Source organism: Trichophyton rubrum (genome assembly GCF_000151425.1).
Source record: "Trichophyton rubrum CBS 118892 genomic scaffold supercont2.5, whole genome shotgun sequence".
In the NCBI taxonomy this organism is placed as follows: domain Eukaryota; kingdom Fungi; phylum Ascomycota; class Eurotiomycetes; order Onygenales; family Arthrodermataceae; genus Trichophyton; species Trichophyton rubrum.
The window spans coordinates 1378659-1406214 of NW_003456424.1; the positions used below are offsets into that span (position 1 = coordinate 1378659).

General features: G+C 50.0%; 10 protein-coding genes across 11 annotated transcripts; 4 read left to right on the top strand and 6 right to left on the bottom strand.

The window, feature by feature from the left end:
- Positions 1-3328: 3328 nt before the first annotated feature.
- Positions 3329-3688, bottom strand: TERG_12261 (uncharacterized protein; the record flags this gene model as incomplete). Its single annotated transcript, XM_047751245.1, has 1 exon — positions 3329-3688. One exon carries the CDS (start codon positions 3686-3688, stop codon positions 3329-3331), a length of 360 nt encoding a protein of 119 aa, XP_047606555.1.
- Positions 3689-3744: 56 nt separating this feature from the next.
- TERG_12262 (uncharacterized protein) lies at positions 3745-7052 on the bottom strand (the record flags this gene model as incomplete). The annotated part of the gene is made up of 3 exons (XM_003234628.2): positions 3745-3972; positions 4033-6908; positions 6995-7052. The coding sequence occupies 3 exons, from the start codon at positions 7050-7052 to the stop codon at positions 3745-3747; spliced, it is 3162 nt and encodes a 1053-aa protein (XP_003234676.2).
- Positions 7053-11518: 4466 nt separating this feature from the next.
- TERG_05270 (uncharacterized protein) lies at positions 11519-14859 on the top strand. Its single transcript, XM_003234630.2, has 4 exons — positions 11519-12223; positions 12294-12428; positions 12513-14544; positions 14601-14859. The coding sequence occupies exons 1-4, from the start codon at positions 12094-12096 to the stop codon at positions 14737-14739; spliced, it is 2436 nt and encodes an 811-aa protein (XP_003234678.1). The 5' UTR covers positions 11519-12093; the 3' UTR covers positions 14740-14859.
- A 135-nt stretch (positions 14860-14994) lies between these two features.
- Positions 14995-17560, bottom strand: TERG_05272 (uracil phosphoribosyltransferase). Of its 2 annotated transcripts, XM_003234632.2 has the most exons (3): positions 17175-17454; positions 16997-17096; positions 14995-16909 (listed from the first exon to the last, which is right to left on the bottom strand). In XM_003234632.2, exons 1-3 carry the CDS (start codon positions 17355-17357, stop codon positions 16491-16493), a joined length of 702 nt encoding a protein of 233 aa, XP_003234680.1. In that variant the 5' UTR covers positions 17358-17454; the 3' UTR covers positions 14995-16490. The 2 variants fall into 2 exon arrangements, with proteins under 2 accessions (XP_003234680.1, XP_047606556.1); XM_047749956.1 differs by having other exon boundaries at positions 16997-17560.
- A 29-nt stretch (positions 17561-17589) lies between these two features.
- TERG_05273 (uncharacterized protein) lies at positions 17590-19131 on the top strand (the record flags this gene model as incomplete). Its single annotated transcript, XM_003234633.1, has 1 exon — positions 17590-19131. One exon carries the CDS (start codon positions 17590-17592, stop codon positions 19129-19131), a length of 1542 nt encoding a protein of 513 aa, XP_003234681.1.
- A 95-nt stretch (positions 19132-19226) lies between these two features.
- TERG_05274 (uncharacterized protein) lies at positions 19227-19692 on the bottom strand (the record flags this gene model as incomplete). Its single annotated transcript, XM_003234634.2, has 2 exons — positions 19227-19453; positions 19533-19692. 2 exons carry the CDS (start codon positions 19690-19692, stop codon positions 19227-19229), a joined length of 387 nt encoding a protein of 128 aa, XP_003234682.2.
- A 582-nt stretch (positions 19693-20274) lies between these two features.
- TERG_05275 (COP9 signalosome complex subunit 5) lies at positions 20275-21219 on the bottom strand (the record flags this gene model as incomplete). Its single annotated transcript, XM_003234635.2, has 1 exon — positions 20275-21219. The coding sequence occupies one exon, from the start codon at positions 21217-21219 to the stop codon at positions 20275-20277; it is 945 nt and encodes a 314-aa protein (XP_003234683.2).
- A 1102-nt stretch (positions 21220-22321) lies between these two features.
- Positions 22322-23215, bottom strand: TERG_05276 (serine/threonine protein kinase; the record flags this gene model as incomplete). The annotated part of the gene is made up of 1 exon (XM_003234636.1): positions 22322-23215. One exon carries the CDS (start codon positions 23213-23215, stop codon positions 22322-22324), a length of 894 nt encoding a protein of 297 aa, XP_003234684.1.
- A 562-nt stretch (positions 23216-23777) lies between these two features.
- On the top strand, positions 23778-24290 carry TERG_12263 (uncharacterized protein; the record flags this gene model as incomplete). Its single annotated transcript, XM_047751246.1, has 1 exon — positions 23778-24290. The coding sequence occupies one exon, from the start codon at positions 23778-23780 to the stop codon at positions 24288-24290; it is 513 nt and encodes a 170-aa protein (XP_047606557.1).
- Positions 24291-24714: 424 nt separating this feature from the next.
- TERG_05278 (uncharacterized protein) lies at positions 24715-26942 on the top strand (the record flags this gene model as incomplete). Its single annotated transcript, XM_003234638.2, has 2 exons — positions 24715-24907; positions 24973-26942. 2 exons carry the CDS (start codon positions 24715-24717, stop codon positions 26940-26942), a joined length of 2163 nt encoding a protein of 720 aa, XP_003234686.2.
- Between the last annotated feature and the right edge of the window lie 614 nt (positions 26943-27556).

The following is a 27556-nucleotide window of genomic DNA, read 5'->3' on the forward strand; positions in this document are numbered from 1 at the left end:
CCATCTCCATACACTACTGACTATGTTCCCCGTATCCTCCTCTCCCCCAACTTCCTTTCGTCCGATCCACCCCGCCTCCAACGAACTCCTCGATGGTAGATGATATACATACTCTGTATCCACCGCGCTGGCCGCCATAAATTCATGAACATTTCAGATAAGCAACTTCAGAAGCAACCATGCCACTTACCATCTCAGTCATGACCACCGGCTGAACTAGGCTGCGCGCCAGGGTTGTCTTCGCTTACTTCCAGCTTGCTGTCAAGGTTCCCCCCTCCAGCCCCTTAATCTGGCTGCATCCGCTGGAGGTGCAAGCTGGACAACGAGCCGCGCGATCCGAGGCAGCATCCCTGTTTCATAGCGACCAGTTCTAAATACACGTGCATCGTCGTTATCTTGGCTTTGCCTTCCGGCTAAGCAGAGGAAGGGCTTTTTTTTGGGTTTCTTTCTTTTCTTTTTGCTCTAGTTGGTGATGGTGGGTGGGCTGGATGGTACGGAGTTGTTCCTTTCATGTGGACTCTTGCGTTGGTGGACGGGGGAGAGGGAGATTATTCGGATACCCCGTCGAGATATACTTAGGTACGGAGTACTTCGCTACGACTTCGTACATGCTGGCTGTGGCTTTGGGTTAAGGGCGGGATTTTTTTTTTTTTTTTCGCTCTCTCTCTCTCCCATACCCTGCTTAATCGCTGTTCTTTAGTTTGATGATTTATGAGGGACTGGGAACAGGCAATGTAAGTATAAGGTGATATATCGATATTTCTCTTCCCCCCCTTCACACTATATGAGATATAGTTAACATGGGCGTATGTGTAGCTATTCGATTATAGCTGATATACTGATATATGGATGTACTCCATAAATGAGAAAATATATGCACGAGAAAAGAAAAGGAAAAACAAAGAAAATGGAGGTACATCAGGTGTGAAAATGCAAATCCCGGTTCCTGAACATGTGTCACTGTAACTTGTTATCGTATAGCCCGTCGGATTCTATATTTGGTGCAAAAGGTAAAAAAAAAAAAGACGATCGAGAATTTTTGGAAAAAGAAGAAAAGGGACCCCAGAGAAGACAGATGCAAAAGTGACCGGTGCGGCGGGAGGAACGTGCTGGTTGTTTGGCCTGTTGGCTCTTTAGAGATGAGAAAAGTGAAGGGTTTAAAAAAGAAGTAAAAAGAAGAAAAGAATAAAAGCCTAAAAGCAGGTACATGTCACCGATAGGCTGCTGTCGAACAAACTTGACAGAAGTATAAAAATAAAATAGTATAGGGGGGGAACAAAAGCTGTGCAAGATAACAGTCTTCTTTCTTGTGGGGCAAGACACTAGTATAAGCTCGTATTCTCAATATTAAGTTAGAGCGGAAGATGAAAAATAAAGAGACAAGAACAAGCAAGGGAGTGACTTCATGTAAGTAAAGCTTTCATCATGACTTGCATTTTCATCAGACATATCGATAAAGATGGCAGTTGAGAAGGGTAAAAGGACGACCGCGCGATTGGTGCGGGTGCGGTCATCGTAACTCGGACATATAATTCTTCTTTCGGTTAGGTGAAAAGAAAATTGGGGTGGGAGATTGTACCTGTCTGGTCCCCGCCACGTGGGAACCGCAGGACGAAAAGAAAAGAAACAATTTGTCCAAACGGTGTCTCGGGTCGTGGTTGATCGATGGGACCTGGAGGTTTCGTATATCGCCATATCTTATCGCCTAGCCGTTGAGGCTCGCGAGTTGGGGATTGATGAATGGATGAAGAGTGGGACTGACCATGCGGTCGATAAAGGACGTTAGGTTGAGGTGGATTCCCATACTCACGCTGCTGTTGCGATTGCCGGTTTGATCGCTGGTCAGCCAGACGCATCTTCCTCTTTTGGTCCGGCAGCATCGGCAAAGGGAGATCGGTGGGTGACTTGAGATGCGGCGGAGGGGATAGGTACCTGGAGCAACCGAGGCGGTTGGATAGCTTGCCGGTCTTGCTGGGTTAGGCGAGGGCATTGGATGATGACGGCTGCAGCTGTCGGCCGTGTTCATGCACGCCATAATCCATAACCGACATACCCGCACTCGTGCAGCATAGCGCAGCATAGCGCAGAGCATGCCGTCCAGTCAAGCGGGAGGGACTAAGAAGACCCTTCCTCTCTCCTGGTAGCATCAATGCGATATGATGTCCAGCTGCGGGGCGTTCACAAGCACCAGGCAAGGGGAGCTTTGAGCTAGGATGAGCTTCTTAGGTTGGTTGGACCAGCGGCTCCGTCGTCTCAGCTCCCCGGAACCCGGGAGAGTGTTTCTTTTTTCCCATTTGCTTTTGGGTTTCGCTTTGCTTTGCATCCTTGGGTCATTCAGGCTACAAGAACCCTGACTCAGTGAGCAGTCTACATTGAGAAAACGGGGAATCATTAGCTGATTGGTTAATTCTTTCAGGCAGGTCAATCAAATCGTAAAAAGCGCTGGAAAAACACAACAAAGCCACGAACGAAAATTCCCATCTGAAGGTTAATCCACAATCACGGAGAAGCGAATCAGAAGGTATCGCGGCGAATAGGAAGGAAGAAGGGGGAAGGGGGGGAGGGAGGGGAAGAGAAGGAGGGTTTAAGCAGTTAGGCAGCGAGCAGCAGAGAGGAACAGCACGTCGTCGAGGCGTGAGATAATCCTGGCCATGTCAATGTAATAACGATCAACTAGGCCGACTTTTTGCATTTCTTGCGGGCTTTCTTTTTTCTTTTGTCCTCTTTTCTTTTTCTTTTTTTTTTTTCCTTCTATTTTTCCACATCCATCACGATACTTGCTCTTGTTCTAGCGCCCTGCTTTTGCAATTATTTGCGCCGGAGATGGTGTGTATCTGTGCTTGTCGCATGTCGCATTTGCTTTTTTTTTCCCTCTTCTTCTCATTTGCTCTTTGCTGGTCCCTCTGTGGGTGCTGGCTTGTCCGGGGGAGGAAACTCAACCTTCCCTTTCGCGTTGGCTGCTGGGGCTGGGGAAGTCGATGCGTCGCCTGTGCCACAACTGCTTTCAAAAAAGTCTTGGGCAGCGTTTCCGAAAGGCCAGCATCGCGGCACGTGGGGGAACCCAGAAGGCGCATCGCAACAACAAAGGAAGAAGCAAAAACACACACAAGCACACCCGCATAATGGGTGTTGCGAGGCAAAAATGGAGGTGATGGGAGGATGGAGGAATACTGAAATGGGGAATTGGGCTGACGTCGAAGATAGGAAAGGGTCCAAAAAAAAAAAAAAAAAAAAAAAAAAATAGTACGATGAGGGAACAAAAGAAAAGAAAAGAGTACAAGATGGAGCAAGAGCGAGGGTCTGGGAGAGAGGGCTTGGAGGGAGGAGGTCATGGCACGATCAATGTATGCCAACCCACAGGGAGTGCAACGGCCGATGGGTCGTAGTAGTGTTTACCATACCTTGCAATTTTCTCGTCTTCCCGTTCTCGGGGCTCGATTTCAAGACTGCGCTCGTACATGTCATGCACATCGCCTGCTGCCTGCATGTTGTTCAACACGTACTCCTGCAGCTCCGGCACAGGAATAAGCTGGTAAGGCGCATTCTGGTACTGCTGGATATCGCGGATCACCTCTGCGGTCTTGGTGCGCTTATTGAAGTTAATTAGATCTGATTGAGTGAGCGAGGGAATGCCGTCCTCGATGAAAGTGAGATCAGTGAGGTAAACACCTGTGTGCGCATTAGCCATGGCGCTTTTTCGACGAAAACGGTAGAACAAAGAGGGGCGGAAATGAAGGGGAGATATTAATAGTTACCGAAGAAGGGGATGCAGGGGGGATTGGCGAGGTGAAGGGTTTCACGGTATTCGCCAAAGTTCTTGGTGCTAGCCATGAGTTTGCGGATCATCTCAAGGGTTCCTGCAGTTTTCTGGCTGACTTGCGCCCATGTACGAGCCAGTCGGTGAATTGGCGCCGTTCCAAGCGCAGAGATGATAGATGTCAAAGTAGAGTAGTTGTTAAGTTGTCGGCATTTCTATTTTCAAACTTCGTTAGCATCCTTCATCATATGCGGTATGATAGAATAGTCACTTACATCAGCAACGGAGACAAAGTGCTTGATTACGACGACTCGTCTCCTGACGTCCGACTGGGTCAGAATCATCTCGGCCACCCAATTGGTAAGCTGGTTGGAATGTAGAATAAGAGCCTTGACGTTTGGCGCCGGCTCGGCCTCGCCTGGTCCAGCCTTTTTCTGCCAGGTCTTATTCAAGCACTCCGTCGGCTTAATCTTAGCATATAGCCGCGACTCGATGATGGTCAATTGACGGGCAAACTCGGTTGGGTCAATGTCCAGGAATTTGATCTTCTTCATGTTCTTGGGCGTGATAGGGGTGGGTGCATTAGAGCTAATAGTGGGTACCAGGCGTTTGGCAGTAGTCTCTTCTCCACGTAGGCGTTGCTCTATCAAGCTGACTAGTTGTTGCGCGCCAGGCGTCTTAGTCGATGCAACTGCCTCGGTAACGAACGAGTGTATACGGCCTAGTAGATGAGTGTTTGCCTCATCATTTGGCTCCATCCAGAAGTTCTCGAACCAGCTCTTGAGGATGTTGACCACGCGGATTCGGATGGGTATCTGTTTTTGTTCGGTCCATATTTGTAGCTCTGCTTTGCTCAGGCCGTAAGGAGGCTGGAGTGTGAATCGATGGACCACCATTTCAAACAGCTCTGAGGCTGTGGTGAAGGATCTGTAGGTGAGAAGGAAGGTATCTTTGAACGAGGGATCAAGCTTGTCATGGCGGGTAAGCTGTTCGACCAGGCCGGCCAGTGTCCCGCACTTGAGCTGCTGTACGTCACCCTTGACATCATAGAACACTTCCGCCTCGTGGTCGAGTTTAAGGAACCATGGGGTTTCTTCTGGTTCTCTGGCAGAGGTCGGTTCTCTGGGTACGGGCTGGCCAAAGAACCGTTGCGCCTTATCCAGAGATCGAGGTGGCTTATCAAGGTCATCACCCACCCCATAGCTAGAAGGTATGCCAATAGATGATGGCGGACTCTTACGTACCTTGGGAGTAGATTTATTATATCCATCTCCATTTGGTATTTGCTGTGGAGCTTGTTCCAATAGTAAGGTCAACGAGAAACCGATCTGTTGAACACAATTGGTAAGTTGCCTCGACATCATGCGGGTATTATTCAGTCGAGTCTCCAGTGAATCTCCCCTAATTTCGGCCCACTCGTCACCTAGCGGGGCCGAGATGTGCTGGCAGCTCATGACGAGATCCGAAATGCTGTCGTACACGCGCTGCTTCTGGACACTGAAGTCCGCCAATTGCGGGTTCTGGAGATCGGAGCCAAAGTGTGACAGGTCGATAGACTCGATGAGCGCCACCCATGGGCGAAAGTTTTCAACTATCGGCACGCCAGCTTCGCACACAGCGTCACCAATCTCGGCATGGCTTTTTGGCGTTACAATTTTGCCTTTGAAGGAAGAAAGTTGCTCTTCTAGCCTGCGAGAGCTGGCAGCTAGCATCTTGCGAAGCTCTTCGATTCGCTCTAGAAGCTGGGAGTCAAGCGAGACGGACGGGGTGCGGTGAGATTCGGAGTCGTGCTCGAGGAAGGAGGTTGGGTCCCTTCGAGCGAGATTGTTGTTCTGCCAGTGACCGCCAGATGTGCTGCCGGCAACAAAGCCAGGCGTTAAGCGACGGATATCGTCTCCGCGCTGCTGTTTGGCCACTTCGACGTAGCCATAAACGCCCTGTAGAACGCCCTCGGCTTCGTGTAGGCATTTGGAGGCGGAGTCTGGTCCCGGCCAGTCTGCGGCAGCAATATGCGAAGACAAGACGAGTTTGGAGAATTTGGACATCATGTCGCGGAAATGAGGGTAGAGCGCCTTGTTTGTTGAGATGATCGACGGATTCCCCGAGTGGTTATCGGTAGTATCAGAGCCTGCAGCCAGAAGCATCCGTAGATGGTCGGACACATCCTCTGCCCTGCGGACGTACTCTGACCGCCGGCCTTCGATGATGGCCTGTCGGTACGCATCAATTGCGTCTCGCATGTTGCTGACGAGCGAATTCCATGTAGGATGTGGAGCCGTAGAGTCATCCAGGAAATAACGAGGAATAGATGTAGAGATTCCCAGGGGTAGAGATCGATCGGTAGTGGTCGAGTGGGAGGACATTGGAGTGCCCATGATGGGGATGGAGTCCATGCCGCCGTTTCCACCGTTTGAGATGAAATGGGGAGGATAAGCTGATTTGAGGTCATAGTGTTTTGTGATGGGCGAAGGGTTGACAGAACCTAAGGATGTAGCAGGAGAGACGCCATCAGAAATGAACGAATGTCGGCGCTGCGATGCCATTAAGAGAGAGTCACCTTCAGCCTCTGAGGCAGAGCCATCATAGTCATCTTCGTAGCGGTCGATGCCACGGGCCATCATCTCTGGTGGCAGGCGGGTGTGTTCGGGCACGTAGACGTTTGTACGATCCCGGGGGCCAGACTCGTTGGCGGAAGTAGGCGTCTCCAGGGGAAGCTCCATTGTGCTGTAGCCGGTCAAGGTATTGTAGTAGAACAGACGGCCGTCCGCGGTGGCCTGGGGGATCCAGAAGGCGGCTTCTTCGGCCTCACCACCGTCTGCTCCATTGCTTTCTATGGGCAGGTCCTCGTCTCTCAGGGTGATGTCTAGGCCGTCGACGTCGTCTTCGTATTCATCGTCAGCGCCAGATTCGGCACTGGCATCACCGGTTTGGTCGTTGACAGCTTCAGGGCCAGGAACGACGGCGCAGTAGTTGCTTGGGAACCAGCCTCGGACATCACCAATCACGCCGTCCCACCAGCCGGTCTCGAGCTGGTTCAGTACCTGGATAATGTCGCCTTGTTCGAAGCTGAGGCTGGTATGGTCGTCTGAGGTGTACTTGTACAAAGCTCTTACGTAGAGAGCCGGAGGTGCCTCTGTTGGTGATACGTAGCCTGTGAAAGAGAGAGAGAAAAAAAAAAAGAGCAGTCAGTACGGGAGAGACGGTTGGAGGAAGAAGGATAGCAATTCCGGTACAGACCATCATCATTCGCCGTGCCAGCGGCGCCCTGGCCGGCGTAGCCATCGCGAGAAGCCATATGGCTTTAAAAAATGTATATATTTTTGATTTTCAGAAATGGATTCGTTCGACTGCCGTCGGTCTTGATCTCGGTCCTCCCGGCGAGAACCACGGACAAATAAGCAGACCAAGAGACAGCGAGAGCCCACAGAGCGAGAAGCCCAGAAGAAGAATTGGTCGAGAATCTGGGAAAGACGGGGAGGGAGGGAGGGGGGGGGGGGAGAGCGCCTAATGTTGGTGTTGTATGTGGTAGGAGGGAGTGTGCATGATTCGTCGAGGGCGGCCAAGGCACTGTGTGTACCGAGTGTGACCAGTCCGTCAGTTGCTGTCAGATCGTGTACTGTTGCTCGACGGGCTCGTCCTCAATCCATATCCCCTTCGAACGAGGTTGCCGCGACGGGGAGAGAGGGAGAGAGGGAGAGAGACACGCAGCGAGGGCCAGCGAGAAAGGGGGCGATCTGGTCCAAGGCAGCCTTGCCTTGACGGACTCTGGCTGTCCCTCTGTCTGTGTGGGTGGTTCGTCGGAGATGTTTCAGGCCCGGGTCCGGAGTCCAGGAAGTCCCCTACCCGTCCAGCAAGCGGATCGTGCGCCCAACGGTCCAGCGACGAAGCAGCCGAGGGAGGTCGACGCCAGCGGCTGTTGCGAGAGCTGGAAGTTGTACTCGTTGTCGTTGCGGCTTGTCGTTGTCGTTGTCGTTGTCGTTGTCGCTGTCGTTGTCGGTTGGTGGTTGTGGTTGTGGTTGTGGTTGGTTCGTCGTCGCTGCGGGCGTTGCAGGCGAAAGTCGAGGTCGACGTTTGGCCGTTCTGGACTTTACCCAAAGCGGACGACGCAGAGGGAAAAAAAGAGAAGGTGGGGACGGCGGAAAGGGGCAAGCTTAGGTAAGCAAAATCTGCCTTGGGTAAGAAAGATCGACTTGTGGACAAGCAAGGGGAGTTTGATATTACTTGAGGCGTCAGGAAGAAGCGGCCGCAGGAAGACGCAAAGAAGAAGAAGAAGAAGAAGAAGAAGAAGAAGAAGAAGAGGAAGAGGGAGAGGAGGCGGAGGAGGAGCAGGAGGAGAGAGGGAGAGCATCTACGACGGACAGGACGAGAGGATGGACGGCTACGGCGAGATGGAAGGTCGAGATGGGCAGCGAGGGGAGGCTGTTAAACTACGCGGTGCAGCCCAGGGCGATGCGCAGAGACACAGGCAGCGTCCCGGGACTACGTAGGGGAGGGGGAGGACCCTCGCTTAGTGTGGGCGGCCAGACCCAAGCGAGCGCATTTCTTCCATACGTCGATCCAGGGATGCTCGATGCGCTAGAGAGCTCTTGGTTGGGTCGAGAGGGTCGCCAGTCTTGGGCTGGATGGGAGTTTTAGCTCGCCCAGCGGTGCTCGATCCTCTGCCGCCCTTTGCCGCAGGACAGGCTAAAATACTTATGCATGGGATGCGAGGGGAAGCATGAGCATGCATAACCATAACCTACTTGCTACTACGGAGTCCCTACCCTACGACTATAGTACTCTGTCGGTGACTTACGGGACGAGCTAAACTCGATACAACCTTTTGTTAAGGCCGTCTATCGCTGAAACGGCTATCCAGAGATCGCTAAGCAGGACAGAAGGTTAGGTTGAAAGGCAAAAGGACAACGAGACGAACGTGTCTGTTTCATGGGATATTACTGCTGTGTTGATGTATTCCCTCTGCCTGACTCTGTTGTGAGGAGGCAACACAGCATGCATATGCAGACGCAGGAAGAGGTATCCAGGAACAGGAACAGGAAAGAAGAAGAAGAAGAAGAAGCAATCTATGTGAGATGGTTAAAATCGATCTGAGTCTCTGCCCTGCTTGCCACTTCAGCCTTGTACCAACCAGCGAGCACACCACTTACATCAGAGGCGAAGGAACAGAGGAAAAGAAAAATGATGAGGATGATGATAACATTAGAAAAGCAGAACAAGATGGAAGAGGATGCACATCTTGAAATTGAAGGTGGGTAGCCACACGCCACAAGCCAAGTTGCGCAGAGATTTACGATGAAAAAGAAAAAGTCCAAAGCAGGAAACGGAAAAAAAGAAAGGAAGAAAGGAAGGGAAAAGGCGGTTCATACGGAGATGATGAATGATAACATGGTTAAAGATGGGAGGGAAGATGTCGAGTTTATGTACCATCTAATCGCCCGGTTTACCCTGTTTATCCATCCCACCTGCTGGTCCGGCGATGATGGGAACTGAAAGGGGAAGGGCAAGCCACGAGCTGAGGATACCATCTAGTAATGGCTATTCTTTTTCATCTTTTCCCGACTATCGAACTTGGTCGACAGGGAAGTCCCCTTCTTTGGCACCCTCTTCGCCATAAATTACTTCTCCTACCATGTCCGTCCGTCCATTTTTCTTTCCCCTGGATTTTGCAGGAAGCAAACTCAATTGAATAAATGTGAAGAATCAGAAGAGGCAAGCTTGCTCTTCTACGGAGCAACATCAGATAATAATATGATTTATTTTATTATCAGCATCGAACTATACTGACACACCGCCTGGCCTGGTGGCCCCCCACCGGAGATGCACATCTAGACCTCCCGTCTCCATCTCCATCAGCCCACCAAGTAATTAAAAATGGATAATTAATGTGAGTAATAATAAACAGGTAAGTAATAAGCAAATACATTATGGTATGTAGGCAAGCCCGGCGATGGCGTGTAAGTATCCTTATGTATAGTTACGGCCCGTATCGTCGGTACGGTCCAGTCCGGTTGGCAATAATGCAAGACCCTAACGCCAGCAGTTCTCGAAGGGGTTCACCACCCAACAGCACTAAAGCCAGAGAAGAAGTGAGTTTCCCTGCCTGAAACGGTCCTCATTCTAACTCAAGAGAGTAACGGACAACGCCTTCTTGACCCTTTTTTTTTTTTCTGACTACGTGGGTGGGCTCGATCGAGAGTCAGTCCTGCAGTCAAAGAGTAGAGGGGGAAAGGGGGGGAGGCGGGCAAGGCAGCAGATCTGACTTGTCACAGATGCTGCGCTTTCTTTTTTCCCTTTTCTTCCCCCCTTTGCCTTTTGGTATATCCCACGAACGAGCTGAGGGGAGGGGCGAAACATGCCCCTCTACCTGTGCTGGCAGGCCCTTTTATATTATTGGAAAGTCGGGATGAGAAGTGTGAGAGATGAGATGCAAGAGGCGAGGTGTGTGTGGTATGACGAGTGTCATCTTTAAATTCAGGGGTTCGCTAGGGGGCCCCCTCGGATCCTGCATGGTTGTTGGTGGTTGTTCCCGTCCGTCTGTCGTCTGTGTAAGGACGGGATATACCGATATAAGTACATCAAGGGGGGGCTGGAGGAAGGTGACTGAGGCCAGGGAAGGATGTCTCGCCTGCACTGACGGCCAGCAGTCCCTGCATGGACAGGATGGGCGGTGTAGACGGACAGCACAGCGAACAACAGCAGCGAGAGACAGCAACAGCAGGCCAACGCGAGAGACGAAGAAGCAGCAGCAGCAGCAGCAGAAGCCAGCACGGCCAAGGACGCCGGCTCCGTCCAGGGGGAAAGACGAAGAAGACTTTCTCTTCCCCCAAAAGGGACCCCCAAAGAAAAGGCTAGGGGAGGCCCGAGGCGGGAAGTTGACCCCACCGGTTACGGTAAGAAAGTCAGAGCCGGCGGCCTAGGAGTTGATGGCCGGAGTAAACAAGACGGCATAGAGTAGGTAGAAGGAGAGTCTACTCTCGGCAGACAATGAGACAATGAACCAGACGGTGATAAAGACGAAGAGGCCGCCGAAGAAGACACAAAGATGCTGCTGCTGCTGCTGCTGATGATGATGATGCTGATGATAATAATAATAATGAAATGTAGTCCAGAGTGAGGCGATCGATCGGCCGGCCACTTTCTGGCGGTGACCTGGTAATATCGCCGTATTGCTCGTATCGCTATTGCTCGTGTGGGCTGTATTATTACCTTACTTTACCTTACCTTATTTACTTTGATGGTAAGAGGGGGAGGCCGGCCTCCTTGCCTGCTTTGACTTGCGATACGCAGATGGTTGTGACTGGCTGTTTATATTATTATTTGTTTGTTTTGGGGGGTCGCTGAGGCTTGTCTTTACCGTACGGTACCTTACTTACCCCTCTACTTTTACCACTGTTACCACTGTTACCACTGTTTGTCGTTATTTACTCTGTTACATGGCCTGTTTTCATACCGTAACGCGTTCTGTCGCGGGGGGTAAGGTGGTCGGGGTGGGGCGTGGCGTTAGGAGGTGCGCTGGCCGTGGTCGCAGGGCTCAGCTGCCCGCCACGCAGCCCCCTCCCCCGTCGCTTTTTCCTCTTGTTCCTGCTGCTGCTGCCCTCACCGGCCCTCGCCTGCCCCTCGCTCCCCTCGTCGCCCGCTGCCTGCTGCCACGCCCCTACTGCCACGCCATCCCTCTTTTTCTTCCTTGTCCGCTGCCTTCGTCTTCCTTTTTTGCTATTTATCGTGGGCTTCGTTTTTTCGACCTTTTTTTTTTTTTTTTCTCTTTCTACTCTTCAACATCCTCTCAGTCCGCTTTCATCGTCCATCTCGCATCTCCCTCCATCTCCATCCCGCATAGCTTCGACGTTGGTCACTCTCTGGCTGGTCCTTGTACTCGTCGCTGTCTACTCTGCTCTCTCCTCTCCTGCTACTCCCACTTCGCCTCGACTTTCTGCCATCGCCGACTTCAACCTCTGGCCCAAAAGGGAAATAAAAAATAAAATAGAGAGCCACAACCACAACCAACTTCATCAGCCTCTTCTTTTTTTTATCCTTCCCTTCCTTCATTTTACTATTCACTACCAATAGACCACTGTGCATCGTTAGCAAGGCATGCTTAGTCCTCGACAGTCGCTCGCCGTCACCACCACCGCCGCCGCCTTCACCGTCTCTTCTCTCGCCGCCAGAATATCAGAGGAAGCAAGATAACCATTTCGGCTGGAGACTTGCTACGGACTTGGAGCCTCGTCTTCCTGCTCGTCTGGTCTCTTTCTCCCCCGTCTCTCTCTCTCCCCTCTGTTCCCTTCCGGCTCCTCTCCTAAACTACTCTACTCTGCTTCCGTCGATAATACTATACAATGGCTCCTGCTGCTGCGTCAAATTCCGGTGCGAAGAAGGCCTCCATGCCACCGGAGAGGAAATACAAGTGCCAGTTCTGTCACCGGGCCTTCAGTCGCAGTGAACACCGCAGTCGACATGAAAGATCTCGTATGTCTTGTCTTTTTCTACTTTTTTCTTTACTACTGTTCTACGCTCTTCTACTCACAAACGCTACTAGATACAAAGGAACGGCCGTTCAAGTGTCTCAAGTGCAGAAGTACGTTTGTGCGCAGAGACCTGCTCCTCCGTCATGACCGCACAGTGCACGCAAAGGATGGTGGGATTCCCTTGGTTGCCGAAGGACGTCGACGTGGTGGAAAGGCTGCTGCCGCTGCCGCTGCCGCCGCCGCCGCTGCTGCTGCCACGACTGCCAACGCTCCACAGACGACCACATCAGCGACAACAGCGCCAACCTCCACGACAGCCACAGCCAAAGCTAGTAGCCCGTCCAAGTCGTCCACCATTGACCCCGCTGCGTTGGAACAGATAGAGGCCAGCAGTGATGGCATGGTCGACCTCGAGACCGCGGCCATGCTCATGACAGACTTCCAGCACAAGGCTGCCGCTTCTGTCACCGCCCAGCATCGCAGTCACCAGTCCTACTCGGATCGTGGGAACAGTCTTATGGAACCATCTGTCTCGTACATGTCTGGCAACGCTACCCTCCCCCAGATGCCTTGGGATACCTTCATGGCCGATGTCAAGCCCTCCAAGGAGCCCTCCAGGTCCTCTCAGGCTGCTGCTTCTTCCTACCAGCACCAGCACCAGCACCAACATCAGAACATGGTTGCTCCTACTATCGAACGCAGTTCCTCCAGTGACAACTTGGCTCCAAACATGCACTCACTCGTCCATTCTTTGCCCGTCTCTGGTAACTCAACCCCCAACGCTCTGTCCCCTTACCCATCCATGACCGGACCCGTTTCCCCAGTCAACTACAGGCGTTCACCCGGACCCAGCCAAGTCCTCACCCAGCCCAAGACCCCACAGATTGCCAGTGATGCCGAGCGCCAGATCATCGTTGACCGGCTAGAGGCCAATGACAGCCTCAACAGCCTGCCAGAGACCTTCAAGGTGCCCACCACAGCCGTCTTGAACAGATACCTGTCCACTTACTTCAACATGTACCACCATCATCTGCCCTTCCTGCACCCGGCCACATTCAATCCCAAGGATGTCTCATCTCCTCTGCTCCTTGCCGTGTTGTCCATTGGTGCCCTCTACACCTTTGAACGGGAAGATGCCTTCATGTTGCACATCGGCTCCAAGATGCTGGTCAACCAGTTCCTCCAGCAAAAGGACAACTTCGACTCGAGAAAGTGTCCCCTCTGGGCCATGCAGAGCACCTTGCTCAACATGATCTTCGAGAGCTGGAGTGGTGACTCCAAGGGCCTCGAGTGGACCTGCTCCATCAAGAGTTTGCTCGCCAACATGGTCGCCGGCAACAGATACCAGCTCAAGCTCAGAATAGACGCTCGCGAAGGCTCTACCCCGCGACACGCCGAATGGATCGAGGACGAGAGCTGTCGTCGAACATACTACGCCGTGTTTGTCTTCTTCGGCATGCTCAGCCTGACATTCAATCACAACCCAGCCCTGACCTTCAACGAGTTCGATACCCTTGAACTGCCCTCGTCAGAGTCCCTCTGGAACCTCGATATCTCGGACGAGTACACCTGGCGCCGAGCTCTGGGCGGCAGCTCCAAGATCCTTACCGTCAGACAGGCCCACGACAGCCTCCTGCGGGGCGAACCAGTGCGTTACTCCGCCTATGCAACCCGTGTCATGATCAAGGCCCTCTTCCTCGAAGTATGGGATCAGTCTCGCACCATCGACGCCCTCCAGGATGTGGTCACCCAGTACAAACTGCGACTCGCAATTGAAACATGGGAGAAGTCCCTTGACATCTGCGAACCTGAAACCATAGTCGTTCCCATCAGCACCCCTCAAAAGGGCCACCCGCTCATCTTCAACTCCATGGCCGTCTACCGCAATACCCGTGCCAGATTAGAAGTTGACCTCAAGTCCATCCAGGAAGCTCTTCGCTACCACTCGCCCTACGAGGTCGCAGCAGCCATGACCGTGGCCCGCGAAAAGATCAAGCGGTCCCAGGAAATGAACAAGGTCGTCACGCAGTGCTTCGAGTGCATTGAAATCGCTGCTGTTCAGGGGCTGAACTGGGTTGCCACAGCCTCTGCTACGAACTGGAGCATCGAACACCCGCTCTGCGGCATGGATATGATGGTCATTCTCAGCTTGTGGCTTTACCGTCTTGAACACGACGAGGAACAGGCCACGGAAGACGAGTTGGAGCTGTATTACAAGATTCGTGGCCTGTTTACCAACGAGCTCTCCGACCAGCATGACAAGCTTTGTTCCACCGTTGCCCGCGTATGGGGGAATATCCTCGACGGCGTAGTCGTATGGGGGTAAGTCTACTCTTTTCTTCTATTCCTATATAGCCAAATGCTAACATATTCTCTAGAATTACCAAGCTCATGGGCGAGGCATTCAAGCTCCACTCTCAGGCTCTCGTTGGATACCAGGACTCAGCTGCTAGTCCCGAGCAGGCCCTTGAACCCATGCCTATCAAGGGTCTTGCCAGCGTCGGGACTGCGTATTGACTGCGCCGCTAACCTCTCTCCCACCTCACACAATCTCTAATTTGCACACCTCCTATCTCTTTTTCTTCTTTTCCTTATTTTCCTTCTTTCCTACGGCGTTATGTTGAGGCTATTCTTTTTTTTTTTTTTTTTTTTTCCTTTTCGGTTTCATTTCTTTTCCTATCTCTTTTTGATTGCAGCATCTCCTTTCCCTTCCTCTTCTTTCCCTCTTTCTCGTGAACTTTTTGCTCCATCTCCTACGTTTCCAGCGTTGCTTTTTTTTTTTTTTTCGATTTATTTCTCTACTTTCTATATTTCGGCTTTTGCTTGCTTGAAGGGGGTGGTCACGGACAACAACACATTCATACATACACACATAGATTGGCACTACCGGGGAAAAACATGGACACGGGGTTTTGGCATGACATAGCTGGCAAAGGCGAATGCAAAGTGGCAAAGGGAACGAAGGGGAAAAGAAACGAGGAAGGCTTCTCTATCGACTTGCCTTTCCTTTCCTTCTTTTCTTTTCTAATCTGCATTTGCATGTCTCGTGTCAGAAACGGATTTCCTTGGATTTGATTTTTCCCTCATTTCTTTTCTGCTTCGTTCTTTTCCTTGGCTGGTGGGTTTGAGATATCTGTTCGTGTCCCTTTTTCCGTTCTTTTTTCTCTGCTTCCTTCGTGCGGACTGGCTGCTCACACATCCCCCCCTTTTACCTCCTGGTGACTTCACTCGCAACCAAATACCCATCCAACCTACATCGACACTAACCTCTGCTCCACAACCGAGCAAAGGCATGCACCTCATCTTCTCTACACCAGCTGGTCCTGCGTGTCTGCGTCTGTTCGCCGCATCAACTTGCTTCTCTTCTCTCTTTCCTACTATTACTTTACTACCTTTCTACAACACCCTACATTTAATCTTTAGTGCCTTTTTTCTCCCTTTCTGCTCTTTTTGCTTGCCTTGCTTTACTGCTTTTTCTCGCGGTCTATATACTCCATTTAGTTCTCCTGTTCTCTTCTGCTTTACTCTGATACTCTGCTCCGTTCTGCGTTTGTGCATGGCTCTCATCTCCTCGTCCTCGTCTTTGGACTTAATATGCCTCTGCCTCCTTACCTTGACGCCATCGAGTTCATTGTTTCGCCATTTTCAATTGTTTCTTTTTGGAATATCTTTTCTTTGCTCTTGTTTGCTTGCTTTCCTGGTCTGCGTTCTGCGTGCCGCGTTAATGTCTCTCGTCTCTATATCAATCTCATCTCATCTATCTGCCTATTACTTACTAGATTTCTGTTCGGTCAGCCAGTGTTTGTTTTTGCGTGTTTTCTCTTTTTGCTTTACTTTTCATTTATTTTTTTATATTTAATCTTTTTCTGTTGATATTTGATATAGCTCCTATCTATCCATCGATTCTATTTACTGATTTATCTCTTATTTCCTTGGTCAGATGCTCGATATTTTTTTTTTTTTTAATTCTCCATGGCTGATTCTGCTTTCTTGATTTCTGCGCTTCTCTTCTCTGGTCTACTACAAATTGCGTGTACCATACAGACTTTACTTAACATTACCCAAATAATCTCATCATATTGATGGTGAACCGCTCTCTTCCCTTGCAGCATCGAATTAAATTAACTAGTAGGCCTGTAGCTTAGTAGATTGACGTCAATGTACCGTTCAAGTCAAATTCAACGTATTTATATAAACCAACCAAGTCTCGCCAAACACCGCCCAACCAAGCCACACCACATCACCGGTCATAGCAAACCGCACACCTCCTAACTCACCGACGTCCTACCGCCGGCCGAGAAAAGCCTGTCCCCAATATCCCCCAGACCAGGCTGAATCATTCCCTTCATGTCAACCTGCTCGTCCACGGCCCCCGTCCAAACCTGCACGCCTTCCTCCCACTCCCCCGCCGCCTTGATAAGACCAGCATGACTACCCAAGATACACAGGAACAAGATCCGTTCCACCCCCCACTCACGCAGCGTCTGGATGGCCGCTGAGGCAGTGCTGCCCGTTGCAACCACGGGGTCGATGATGATTGCTAGCTTTGCTGCGGCGGAGTTGACGCCCGTCGAGTTCGGCTGGAAGGGGAGGTTGTTGTAATATTCTACTGGTTCGAGGGTGGTGGGTTCGCGGAACAGGCCGAGATGGTGCACGGCTGGCGTGCATGGGAGAAGGGTTTGAATTGCTTTCCGTTTCAACTAGTTAGACCTACTATCCAATCCGTCTTGTCATATTAAGCGGGTTTGGGGTATGGATATATATTTTTAAGTACCGTTGACCATGCCGAGGCCTGATCGTAGTATAGGAACCAGGGCGATCTTGTCTGGCGTTATGGAGCTAGTGGTATATTCGTATCCGAGGGGGGTGGTGTTCTGTTTCATTCGTTGCCCTGTTTAGTATCGGAAACTATTGAGTGATGGTGGCAGCGGGGAAGGCAGGGAACAACACACCTTCTCACCGGGGGCCACAGAGATATTGTCTGCAAAGGCCTCACAGCCTATTATCGTGGCTATCTCGTGGACTAGGTCGTTGGTTTCACGGCTTGATGCCTTGCCTGATCGAAGCTGGGAGAGCTTCACCCGTAGACACGGATGGCGGGACACATGGACGTTTTTCGGTAGTGTCTGGGACATGGCGAGAGGATTCTAAATCTATCTAACGCTCAGCTGCTAAAAGGGATGAATATGGAGAGTATATAGCAGTCAATATGAGCAGAAGAAGCAGATGAAATGGAATGGATGTAGATATTGGGGAAGCGGACGCGGAGGGGAGAAAAGCGGCTGCTTCTTATCTTATCGGTAAGAAATGGGGTAAGCATGCGTAATAATACATGTAATATCAATACGCCGGTTGATAATAAAATACATGGAAAACTCCCGGCGAGAAGAAGAAAAGAAACAGAACGAGAGAAGAAGCGAAGAAGATGGCTTGCGAGACTGCTGGAAGCTGCAAGCTGATGCCACCGAGGATCTCCAGCTTGTTCCGCCGCTTCCCCGACGCTATTTGACGCCCGAGCTACCCATGAAGCAGGGAAGAAGCAGTACTGCAAACCCGCCAGATGCCCCAGTCCCAGACCAACGAGGCGAAGATGCGTCCTACGAGCTCGAGACGATAGGATCGCGAACGATTCCGGAGCGGCATCATACGGCAGATAGCGGAAGGGATATCATTCCGGATGGCAGGTCTTCCTCGTCTCGCCGTGAACCGTCTGCGTTACTAGAGAGCGCAGAGTCGTGCATATCCTCACCCGAACACACGCAGTCGGAGTTGCAGCTATCCCACCATGCGACTCAGCTTTACACAGTCTCCTATCTTGTCCTCTTCTCCATATTTGGAACCCTGGCTCGGATCGGACTGCAGGCCTTGACGGTATATCCCGGGGCGCCAATAACTACGGGAGTGACCTGGGCGAACGTCGGCGGCTGTCTGCTTATTGGCTTCTTCGCGGAGGATCGCAAGCTCTTCCGTGAAGAATGGGGTGCCTCTTCCACTGGACGGGGGAAACTGAATGACAATGGCGATGAGCAGCAGCGAATTGACGATCCCGATGACGATGCGGAAGCGTTAATGAAGCACAAGGCAGTTAAGAAGACTATACCGTTATATATCGGTCTGACCACCGGATTCTGCGGCTCGTTCACTTCCTTTTCGTCCTTCATGCTTGATGCGTATCGTGCGCTATCAAATACCTTGCCGAACCCCAATACGGAGAGCATCTTGCCTAGAAATGGCGGGTATAGCTTCATGGCGGTCATAGCCGTCATGTTATACACTATTTTGCTTTGTCTTTCTTCAATTGTGGTTGGAGCCCATCTCGCAGACGGCCTGTCATACTTCACACCACCTCTCCGGTTCAAGTTTATGCGTAACGTACTTGACCGACTCGTCGTCGTATTGGCGTTCGGGTGCTGGATCGGAACTATCTTCCTCGCCATATGGACGCCAGATCGATATCGGCCGGTACGAGAGCGGCATTGGCGTGGTTCAGCTGAATTTGCCATTATATTTGCCCCCATAGGCTGTCTGTTTCGATTCTATGCTTCCTTATACTTCAATCCGTTTGTTTCTTCATTCCCACTCGGAACGTTCTTGGTCAATATGATAGGCACTCTGGTCCTGGGCGTATGTTTCGATTTACAACATGCGAGCAGCATCGTTGCTAGAAATAATATGGGCAATGTACCGTCTTCCCACCAGCTACTTGGCTGCCAGGTTCTCAAGGGCATCATGGACGGGTTCTGTGGATGTACAACCACAGTGAGCACTTGGATTGCTGAAGTTCACGGCCTAAACATGAAGCACGCATATCTATATGGACTCACGAGCATTGGATTGGGGCTCGCCCTTTTAGTTGTTATCATTGGAACCATGCAATGGACTGCCGGATTGACGCAACCAGCCTGTTAGACTTGTATTATATACGCATATATACATATCAGCTTTGGGTATTCAGAACTTCCTCCTTATCTCGGCGCATCAAGCCTGTTCACTATATCACCCATTTATACGACCAGATTTTCGCGAACGTCACCGAACCCCAAACCGCCGTCACTATTCCCGTTTCGAGCCATCTTCCCAGTTGATTCATTATTCGATGTTTGATCATGGCTGCCGCTTGAGCTGCTCTGATGCGACTTTTTCATCTCCGATATATTCGCAAGGGCCCTCTCCCGGGCAGCAAAGTCTTCACGACGGGCACGCTCCCTAGCGGCATTGCGTCTTTGAGCAACTAGACCGCGATATTCTTGTTAATTTTTACCCTTGGAAATACTCCATACTTTGATACTTGATGGGATGTGATAACGCACATTGCCAAAAGATCCAATACGCAGCCATGGTTATAATGGACAGAGCAATAAAGCCGAACATAATGCCTAGTTCTCGCTTGAGAGATCTAATAGGGGTATACGGCATCATGGGCGTATGGCGAGGTCGTCCGCCGTGCCCATGATCGTGTGGATGCTGCATTTTGCGAAACATACGGATATGTCTTCGAAGAATGTGAGTGAGGCTTCCCACGGGTGGTACCAGGTATTCACCCCTGTTTCTATTGTTCTTGGTAGACTCGCGTGATTACCTGCCCTGAATGGCCTGTGAGGAATAACTAGCTTTGACCAACAGGAAACGGGTTGGAAGAGTGTACATGGGTTGCACCCATCTGGGGATGAGATGTACGAGAGAAAAACTGGAGAAGATCGAGCGAGATATTTGAATGGCCGGCATGTGCTGTTTAAATATTATTCGCTCAGCTTCGCTACGATGTAGAGAACAAAGAAAGGTAAACTAGTCCCTAGCCTGATGGGAGCTGAACGGCTGTCAGCCACATGCCAAGATGGGGCCGTTGAGAGAGGGTGTAGAGACGCCGCTAAGGCGAAGAGATATATGTAGATGATTTGGAGTATTTACATGGAACAGTTGATGAAATAAAGGGGCCCTGTCAAATTTGAGGCGTCCCGCTACTGGACGGAGGGATAACTTGAGTTAATTCGTAAATTGGGTCATTACTGGGTAGGCTACAGTCCAAAGAATCGTCGAATGCCTTAAGTATAATCAAGTCGATTTTTGGGGGCCGGCTTGTCCAACTCCCTTGAATAGAACTTCTTTGATCTCTGCCGCCATTAGACCAGCCATTTCTTCTCCAACGATCCGATCTCCGTCTTTGACAATCTTGACAAGCTGCTGGTCCTTTGCTGTTAGGGTCTCTTTCCCATCCACGATAGCATCGCCTAGTATACCACCCCTCGCACCAGCATTTCCACCTTCCATTGTTCTGGCGGCTCGCTTTATCTTCTGGCTGAGGTCATTTATCTGTTTGCTTCCATAGTCTCGGTTGGTGAAAAGCGGACTCTGGCTGATGGTTGCAACCCAGTATTTATTCCAAAGTAGAGATAATATTTTGGTGTCTAATGTGCTTTTGAAGTTTGAAACATCCAGAGAATAGTATTGTGACGCATGGGCACCGAAATCCTCAACCTTATTCAGTGGTATACTTTGGTATTCATCATCTTCCTCCTGCCCAGAACCGGGTGGAGTATAGTCTTTAGGGTAGGTTCTGAATGCACCAATCTCGACTTTTCCAGCAGATATGGTACGATCCGGGTCAATAACCACGGCAACGAAAGGATCTGAATAAGTCTGTTGCGTGTCTTGTGTCGAAACATCGATACCGGACAACCAGCATCCGTAACCCGGGTGACTATGGTACCAGCCAATCGCGTTTTCCATTCTTCCGGAATCACGGCAAGATTGTAGATATGAAACCATGTACTCGTTCGCTTCATCTTGGGCGTTGACTCTGGTCTCTGTCCCCTCCACCGGCAATCGAAATGCATCAGTGACGACAAACGTATTGGCAGCCACAAACCCTTGCATGAGTCCCATCACCTCGAGATTTCCTCCCGATCGAGCGTGCATAACCATCTTAAGGAGTGCGGTGGCAGATATACGAATCGATTTGAAGTAGTGGGGGTCTTGGGCCCATGGCTTAGCAGCCATCAAGGCCTGGGTAGCTGCCTGGTCATAGTTATAGAGGGCATCGCGTTGCGGGTCAACAAGCTTGACATGGTTTTCGGCTTCTATAGAGCAGCATTTTATATTAGCTCACTGAACCAAAATTGAAGAGCAGTGCTTGAAGGAGAATGACAGATATACCCCATGACTGAAGTGCTGGAGTACTCATGGCTGGAACTGTGTTTCAGCTCCCGTGCTTTCTGAGCACAACTGCCTAAGCTGCAGATTTCAAATGAGCTACCATCTATTGTAGCCTCGAGATTATCAAGCTAGCTAACTGAAGTGACGATAGAGAAGAATTGTTGGCTGACAGGGGCCTACTTTGATATTTGGAGAGCGGGTTGGAGAGCAAAACGGCGTATGATTATATAAGATATTCAGATGACGTAATTTATTATTTAATATCTAAAATCACGTGAAAGCTTCGACCACTCATTGTGACCCACTTTTCCTTCTTCGTTCTTTCTTCGTCTGTGGTCCGTGCTTTCCCCATATCAAAGTAAACAAAAACAAGCAACCGAAGGGCCGTATAGAGCGCAGTCAACAAAAGGGATGTAATATCCAGTACAGCTACTCGAGGATTTGGTGTAGTTATTTACCTTAATTTTTTTGAAGAAAAATATAGCCTGTTCCTCCTTAGTCCCCATTAAGCTATGTAAAAACTAATTCTTTGCTAGCAAGCATAATTTAAACTCTTCTAGCATGCAAACCGTTATACGATGGAAGGGTAGGAGTTTCAAAGTGATATTTTAAAGGTAAGGAATAGAATCGGATAATTGCTCAAGCTAGAATGCTTTATTCGGGCCCAATTCAGTTACTATGCATCGGCCAGGATGGCATACTGTGAATCACAGGATTCTAGAGACTGTGTGTTAAACAAGTTTTCCTGGTTCTCCCATTCCTAAGTATGCCAGGCCCGTATCAGACTTGGCTAGCCAGGTAAATGCAGTATTTGACAGTATGTTACAGGAATTGCCTTCCATAAGTTCCCTTAGCCATAGCAACCTTTACTAGTTTCCTTTCCTTTCCCGAAGTGTCCATATGTTTGCAATGCCAACCAAGCTCCATTTGATCCCCACTGTTATCCTCAAGGGCTAGAATATTCCGGTTTCAGCTCAAGAGTACATTCATGCCAGCTAACACATTCAACATTAGAGGAACTGGTATACCAGGAAACGTGGATAGAGATGGACAAACCTTCGGAAATTGCAAACTCGATCGCACGCTGGACATGAAGAGCACAAGGATACTTGCCCTTCCAGCACCCCATAATAACATCTCCAAGGGGAAGATGGTAAACAGAAGGGTAGACTCCATTGTTGAGCCAGTGAGCAACCACGCCGGGCTCGTTATCGGAAGAAAATGGGCGTCTGGTAGTTATAATCTCATACATGGTTGAGCCCAGAGCATGGATTTCGGCTTTCACGGTAGCACGGCGGTTTTGATCACGGTTCGGGTGGGCGTATCCAATCTCGGCAGAGACGGTAGGGAGGTTACCGCAGAAACCAGAGCCGGCAAAGTCGCAGAGTTTGATTTTGCGGTCGGCGTCGAGTAAGATGTTTTTTCCACAGAGATCAGCATGGCGGATATGGAGGCCGTGAATGTAGTCAACGGCGCTGGCGAGCTGCTTGCACCATTTGATACGCTCATAGATGGTGGCCACGCCTCCAGCCTGATAGTATTCACGCAGGTCACCGTGATCAGCACGCTCGAGAATAACTCCGTTCTCGATGACCTTGAAGCATTTGACCACATGGGGGTGTTGGCCAACACTCATCATGTTCTGGAAGATGAGCTTTTCACGTTCAATGTTTTCCTTGGAATCAGGGTCATGAGAGCAGATCTTGTAGACCTCACCAGGGATAGAAGGGGAGGAGTAGATCAGTCCGGACCCCCCAGAGGTAATGAACTTGGAGCCTTCAGGGGGGTCAATGTAGCGTGCCAGAGGCATATCATCATCGTCATTCCCAAAGAAGCACATCTTGACGCGTTCACTTGCCTCCTGTTGCACAGTAGGTGGTTGGGTGGGAGTGAGGAAGACCTGGTTAAGAGAGGGTAGCAAAGAAAAGAACAACAAGATGCCCTTTTCCTCCTTAAGGCAGGCGTTGCTTTTATTCTATTGTGTGTTCAGGGACTGTGTTTGTCACGTGGAATCTGGGACAGGACAAACTGACAACATAATGAATGGCTTTAGCAGCAGTTATGGCATAGAAGATATTTAAGCCCTAACCTGGAAAGAGCATGGCTCTTTCTATCATAGTAGCAGGGCTCTCCCATGGCAATGCATGTGCTGATTAGTATTATCTAGGGTCACAATGTTACAATATACTCTATATATTGATTGAAATTGCTTGACGGGTATCAAGAGGTATAAGACTAGTTTTGGCTCCTGAAAAACTCGACACTGGTATAGAGATCATCCGTGGTATTGGATATCATTCATAAAAGAAGTAAAGAGGTCTCCTGTGCTGTAGGAGAACTCAGGATGATATTGATATAGGGGTATATTCATCTCGTCTTCCCGGTCATCCTTTTTGCAGATTATGATCCATCTTCTCGGCCATGCAGACCCAACTGTCGCCCAGGGTACTCTATATATGCTCTCACTCGGCTCCCAAATGTCGCCTGCTGCCATTCTCCTGTCATCTTTGCCTCCTCCTTGTCGTTCCTTGTCATCCTCGTCGTCCGCTTTTCTTTTTTGTGAAGTAAAAATAAAGTCGTACCACGTGATGCATGACTTACATGCTGAGTCAGCCGTTGCCGTGGAAACTTCCGGCGAGTCAACAAATCGCAAAGCCGAAAGCAACGAACAACTTCTTTTAAACCAGATCATCGTCCGCATATCCAACATCTTCCCAGACAACAATCGACAAGACAACACAGACACCGCTTCACTGCCCGCCTCGACTGCTTCGCTGCTCTCTGATCATGATCATGCGCCTTGCATGATATGGACTGCGATTGACTGCCTTCTGCGCCCTTGTTTATCTCACCCTCACTCGTTTCTCCCTCAGCGCGACATCCCACATCCCCTCGGTCGCGACACACCGCACTAGACAGCGACTCGGCTTTTTCGTTTAGAATTATCCTTCCCTTTCTTCTCTGCATAGCAGTGAAAACACTGTTCTGGTGCTCAGGGCCATCTACTCACCAGGCGAGCCGGGCATGGCCGTGGATACAAGCTACTTGACCAGCCAGGTCAACTCCATCGTTGAGCAGCTCCATGGCCTATTCGATGATATTGGTGTCCCTCACCATGAACGGGAGTCGCGGGAGTCAGAAGTAAGTGCTCTAATGTCATTCTGACAAGCTTGCGCGAGTGATCGTTACTGACACCGACGCGCAGTTATTTTCGGCTCTCTCGGAGACGTTACACGGGCATTTACAGCGTGTCGACGAGTAAGATATATCAACTTCCAAACAATACGCCCATATATATATATATCTAAATCTGAACATTTGAACAGAGAGAAAAACGAGATGATGGAAGAAGCCCACCATCTTAAAACAACTATTAAACAGATGGAAGCCTCACTCGACGGGGTTGGGAGAGGTAGCCGGGAATATGAGGAGATTGAAATTACATATCCCTTGAACAGGTGTCTTGAAGCTCTCAAGGAAAGGCACAACTCAGTCAGTAAGCTGCACCGCGAGAGATTCGAGCAGGTAAAGAGTATGTTTGCTTATGTCTTCTCCACCCAACTTAAATCAGAATACTGCTCTAACAAGGACGCATAGAGCTCGTGGAAGCCCTGGTATCTTACTCATCGCATCTCGAGTCATCCTTTGTTTCCCTAGAACTTCCTCCCATTGAGCCTGGTGCTGTGGCTCCTCCATCATTTGACCTTTCCCCTACCTATGTCAAAGCACTTGATGCCGAATTTACCAGAGTATACGAGGAGTACAACCGCCGTGTTGCAACAATGAGCAGCCTGGGGCAAGAAATAGTGAATCTATGGGCTGAACTCGGTACACCACAAGCCCAGACGGAGCCCTTGATCGTCAAACATTACCGAGACTCTCCAGAACAATTAGGCCTTCACCAATCAGATATTTCCAACCTCCGCTCACGGCGTGAGAAACTTTTGGACGAGAAGAATGCTAGAGAACGCAAATTGAAGGAGCTCAAAGCGGCAGTAGAGGCCCTTTGGGACAAACTAGGGGTTGAGGAGTCGGAAAGAAAAGGATTCCTTGCTTCCAACCGCGGGTGTGGGCTGAGAGCTATAAACGAGTTCGAGGAGGAGCTCTCCAGGCTCAACGAGCTGAAAAGACAGAATTTACACCTCTTTGTGGAAGATGCTCGGTGTCGGTTGCAGGAACTATGGGACAGCTTATACTACTCGGAAGAGGAGATGCTTGACTTCACTCCGGCGTTTTCGGACGTTTACAGCGACGCTCTACTATCCGCCCACGAAGGAGAAATCGCACGTCTTGAGGCTCTTTTGGAGGAAAGAGCACCAATTCTTCAACTTATTGATAAGCATAAATCGCTGATTGAAGACCGTGATTCTCTCAATGCTTCCAGCCAAGATGCTTCTAGGTTGATGGCCCGTGGTAACAAAGGAGAGAGACGTGATCCGACACGGCTTCTTAGGGAAGAGAAAATGCGAAAGAGAATTGCAAAGGAGCTGCCAAGGGTTGAACTAGAACTCAGGAAGACTCTACAGCAGTGGGAAGATGAATACGGCAGACCATTCCTGGTACATGGTGAACGATATCTGGATGAAGTTACACCTGCACCTCCACCATCGAAACTCCCTCCACGATCTAAAACTCCTTCAACCTTCTCCACTGCTTCTAGAGCAAACTCTGTTCGAGGACCTCCATCAATACGTGGAGGAGCTCCGCCAAAACCAACTATCGCTCCTCCATCACGGGCGAAGACACCAACTAGCCATGGTTCTGTGAGAAACATACCCAGGCCTTACTCTGCAGCCGCTGGAACCTTTTCAAAGTCTCCTTCGAAGATACCCGCTCGTGTTCCACTAGGTAACCTACCGCATGGGAACAACTCCCCAGAAAGGCGAGAGCAGCCAACTCATACCTACTCATCAAGCACAGTCCGGGGCAACATGGGACCCCCTAGAGCACCGCCACCAAAGATGAGAGATCTATTCCAACCGCCCAGACCACAAACGTCTTTCTCTTCTTACAAAACTGACCCAGAGCGTTGCCCGAGCTTGATTTCTGGTAGCTCCAGCGGTAATGTAACATCTCTTAGCCCAGACGAGGACTCGCACGAGAGGAAACATCACCAGCGTTCACGCACACAACCGTCAGTCCCATTGCAAGCCCCGAGCGTAAATTGCTCAGTTCAGTCACTACACTCCTCTAACGTCCAAGACAGTGGGCATTACCAATCCCAGCAATCATCATTCGTTAGCCAGTCAAGTGACAAACAGTATAGGCCACAAAATCCCTCCAACAGACAGATTTCAAATTCAACAATACAAACGGTAACGTCAGGATCAGAGAACTGGGAAACGTATGACGATGCATCTGAACCCGAAGCAGATGCAACTGAGGTATATTATGCCAAACTACGAGCCACTCATGGCAAACGCATGGGAACACCAGGTGATCTAGGAGGTACAAAGAAAATACGGGGCATCCGGGGTGTGAGTTCAGATGAATTTGAGACAGAAAACCGCTACCCACACCGAGTTGACGGCAGTGATGGATGGACTGATGACTTGGAACAGTATTAACTGACGCGTTGGTTGAGAGTTTCTTGGAGTTCACTTGGAGCGTTGGAGTAGGTGCCTGGCGTCATTGGGATGAAGCCATGAGATAACGAAGGCTACCGAGAGAAGCTAGGATTTTATACCAGCACATATCTCTGATTCTGGATCACCTCGCTTCTTGAACCAGCAGGCGACAGCTGGCACGGACAATCGATCGATATATGTGTTCACGCCATATGAACGAACCTCATTCATCGTCTTTTTTCTTTCTCTTTTTCTTCCACTCGTTCTCCTTCGGCTTTTCTGGCTGTTATTGTTTTGCAAATGATTTATTGTAATTTGTGCTTTTTCTTTTTCATCACATTGTTCCATCGGTTGGCTAGCCTCACAGGTTATACTCTGGAAAGGTCTCTCTACTTTCCTTGTGCCTCTACTCCTGTCTGGGGTACCATCATTTCATTGACATCACTCATCCCATACCCGACCACCTGCTGGCAGGCAATATGTTCCAGTTTCTTATTATTGATGTTTCTGGCAATGAATTCATTGCCTTGGCCAGCAGAGAAAACGAGGCTATTCAGCCAAGGGACACATACATGATTCCCTCCATTTCTCATTTTTGTATGTCTGGTTTCATT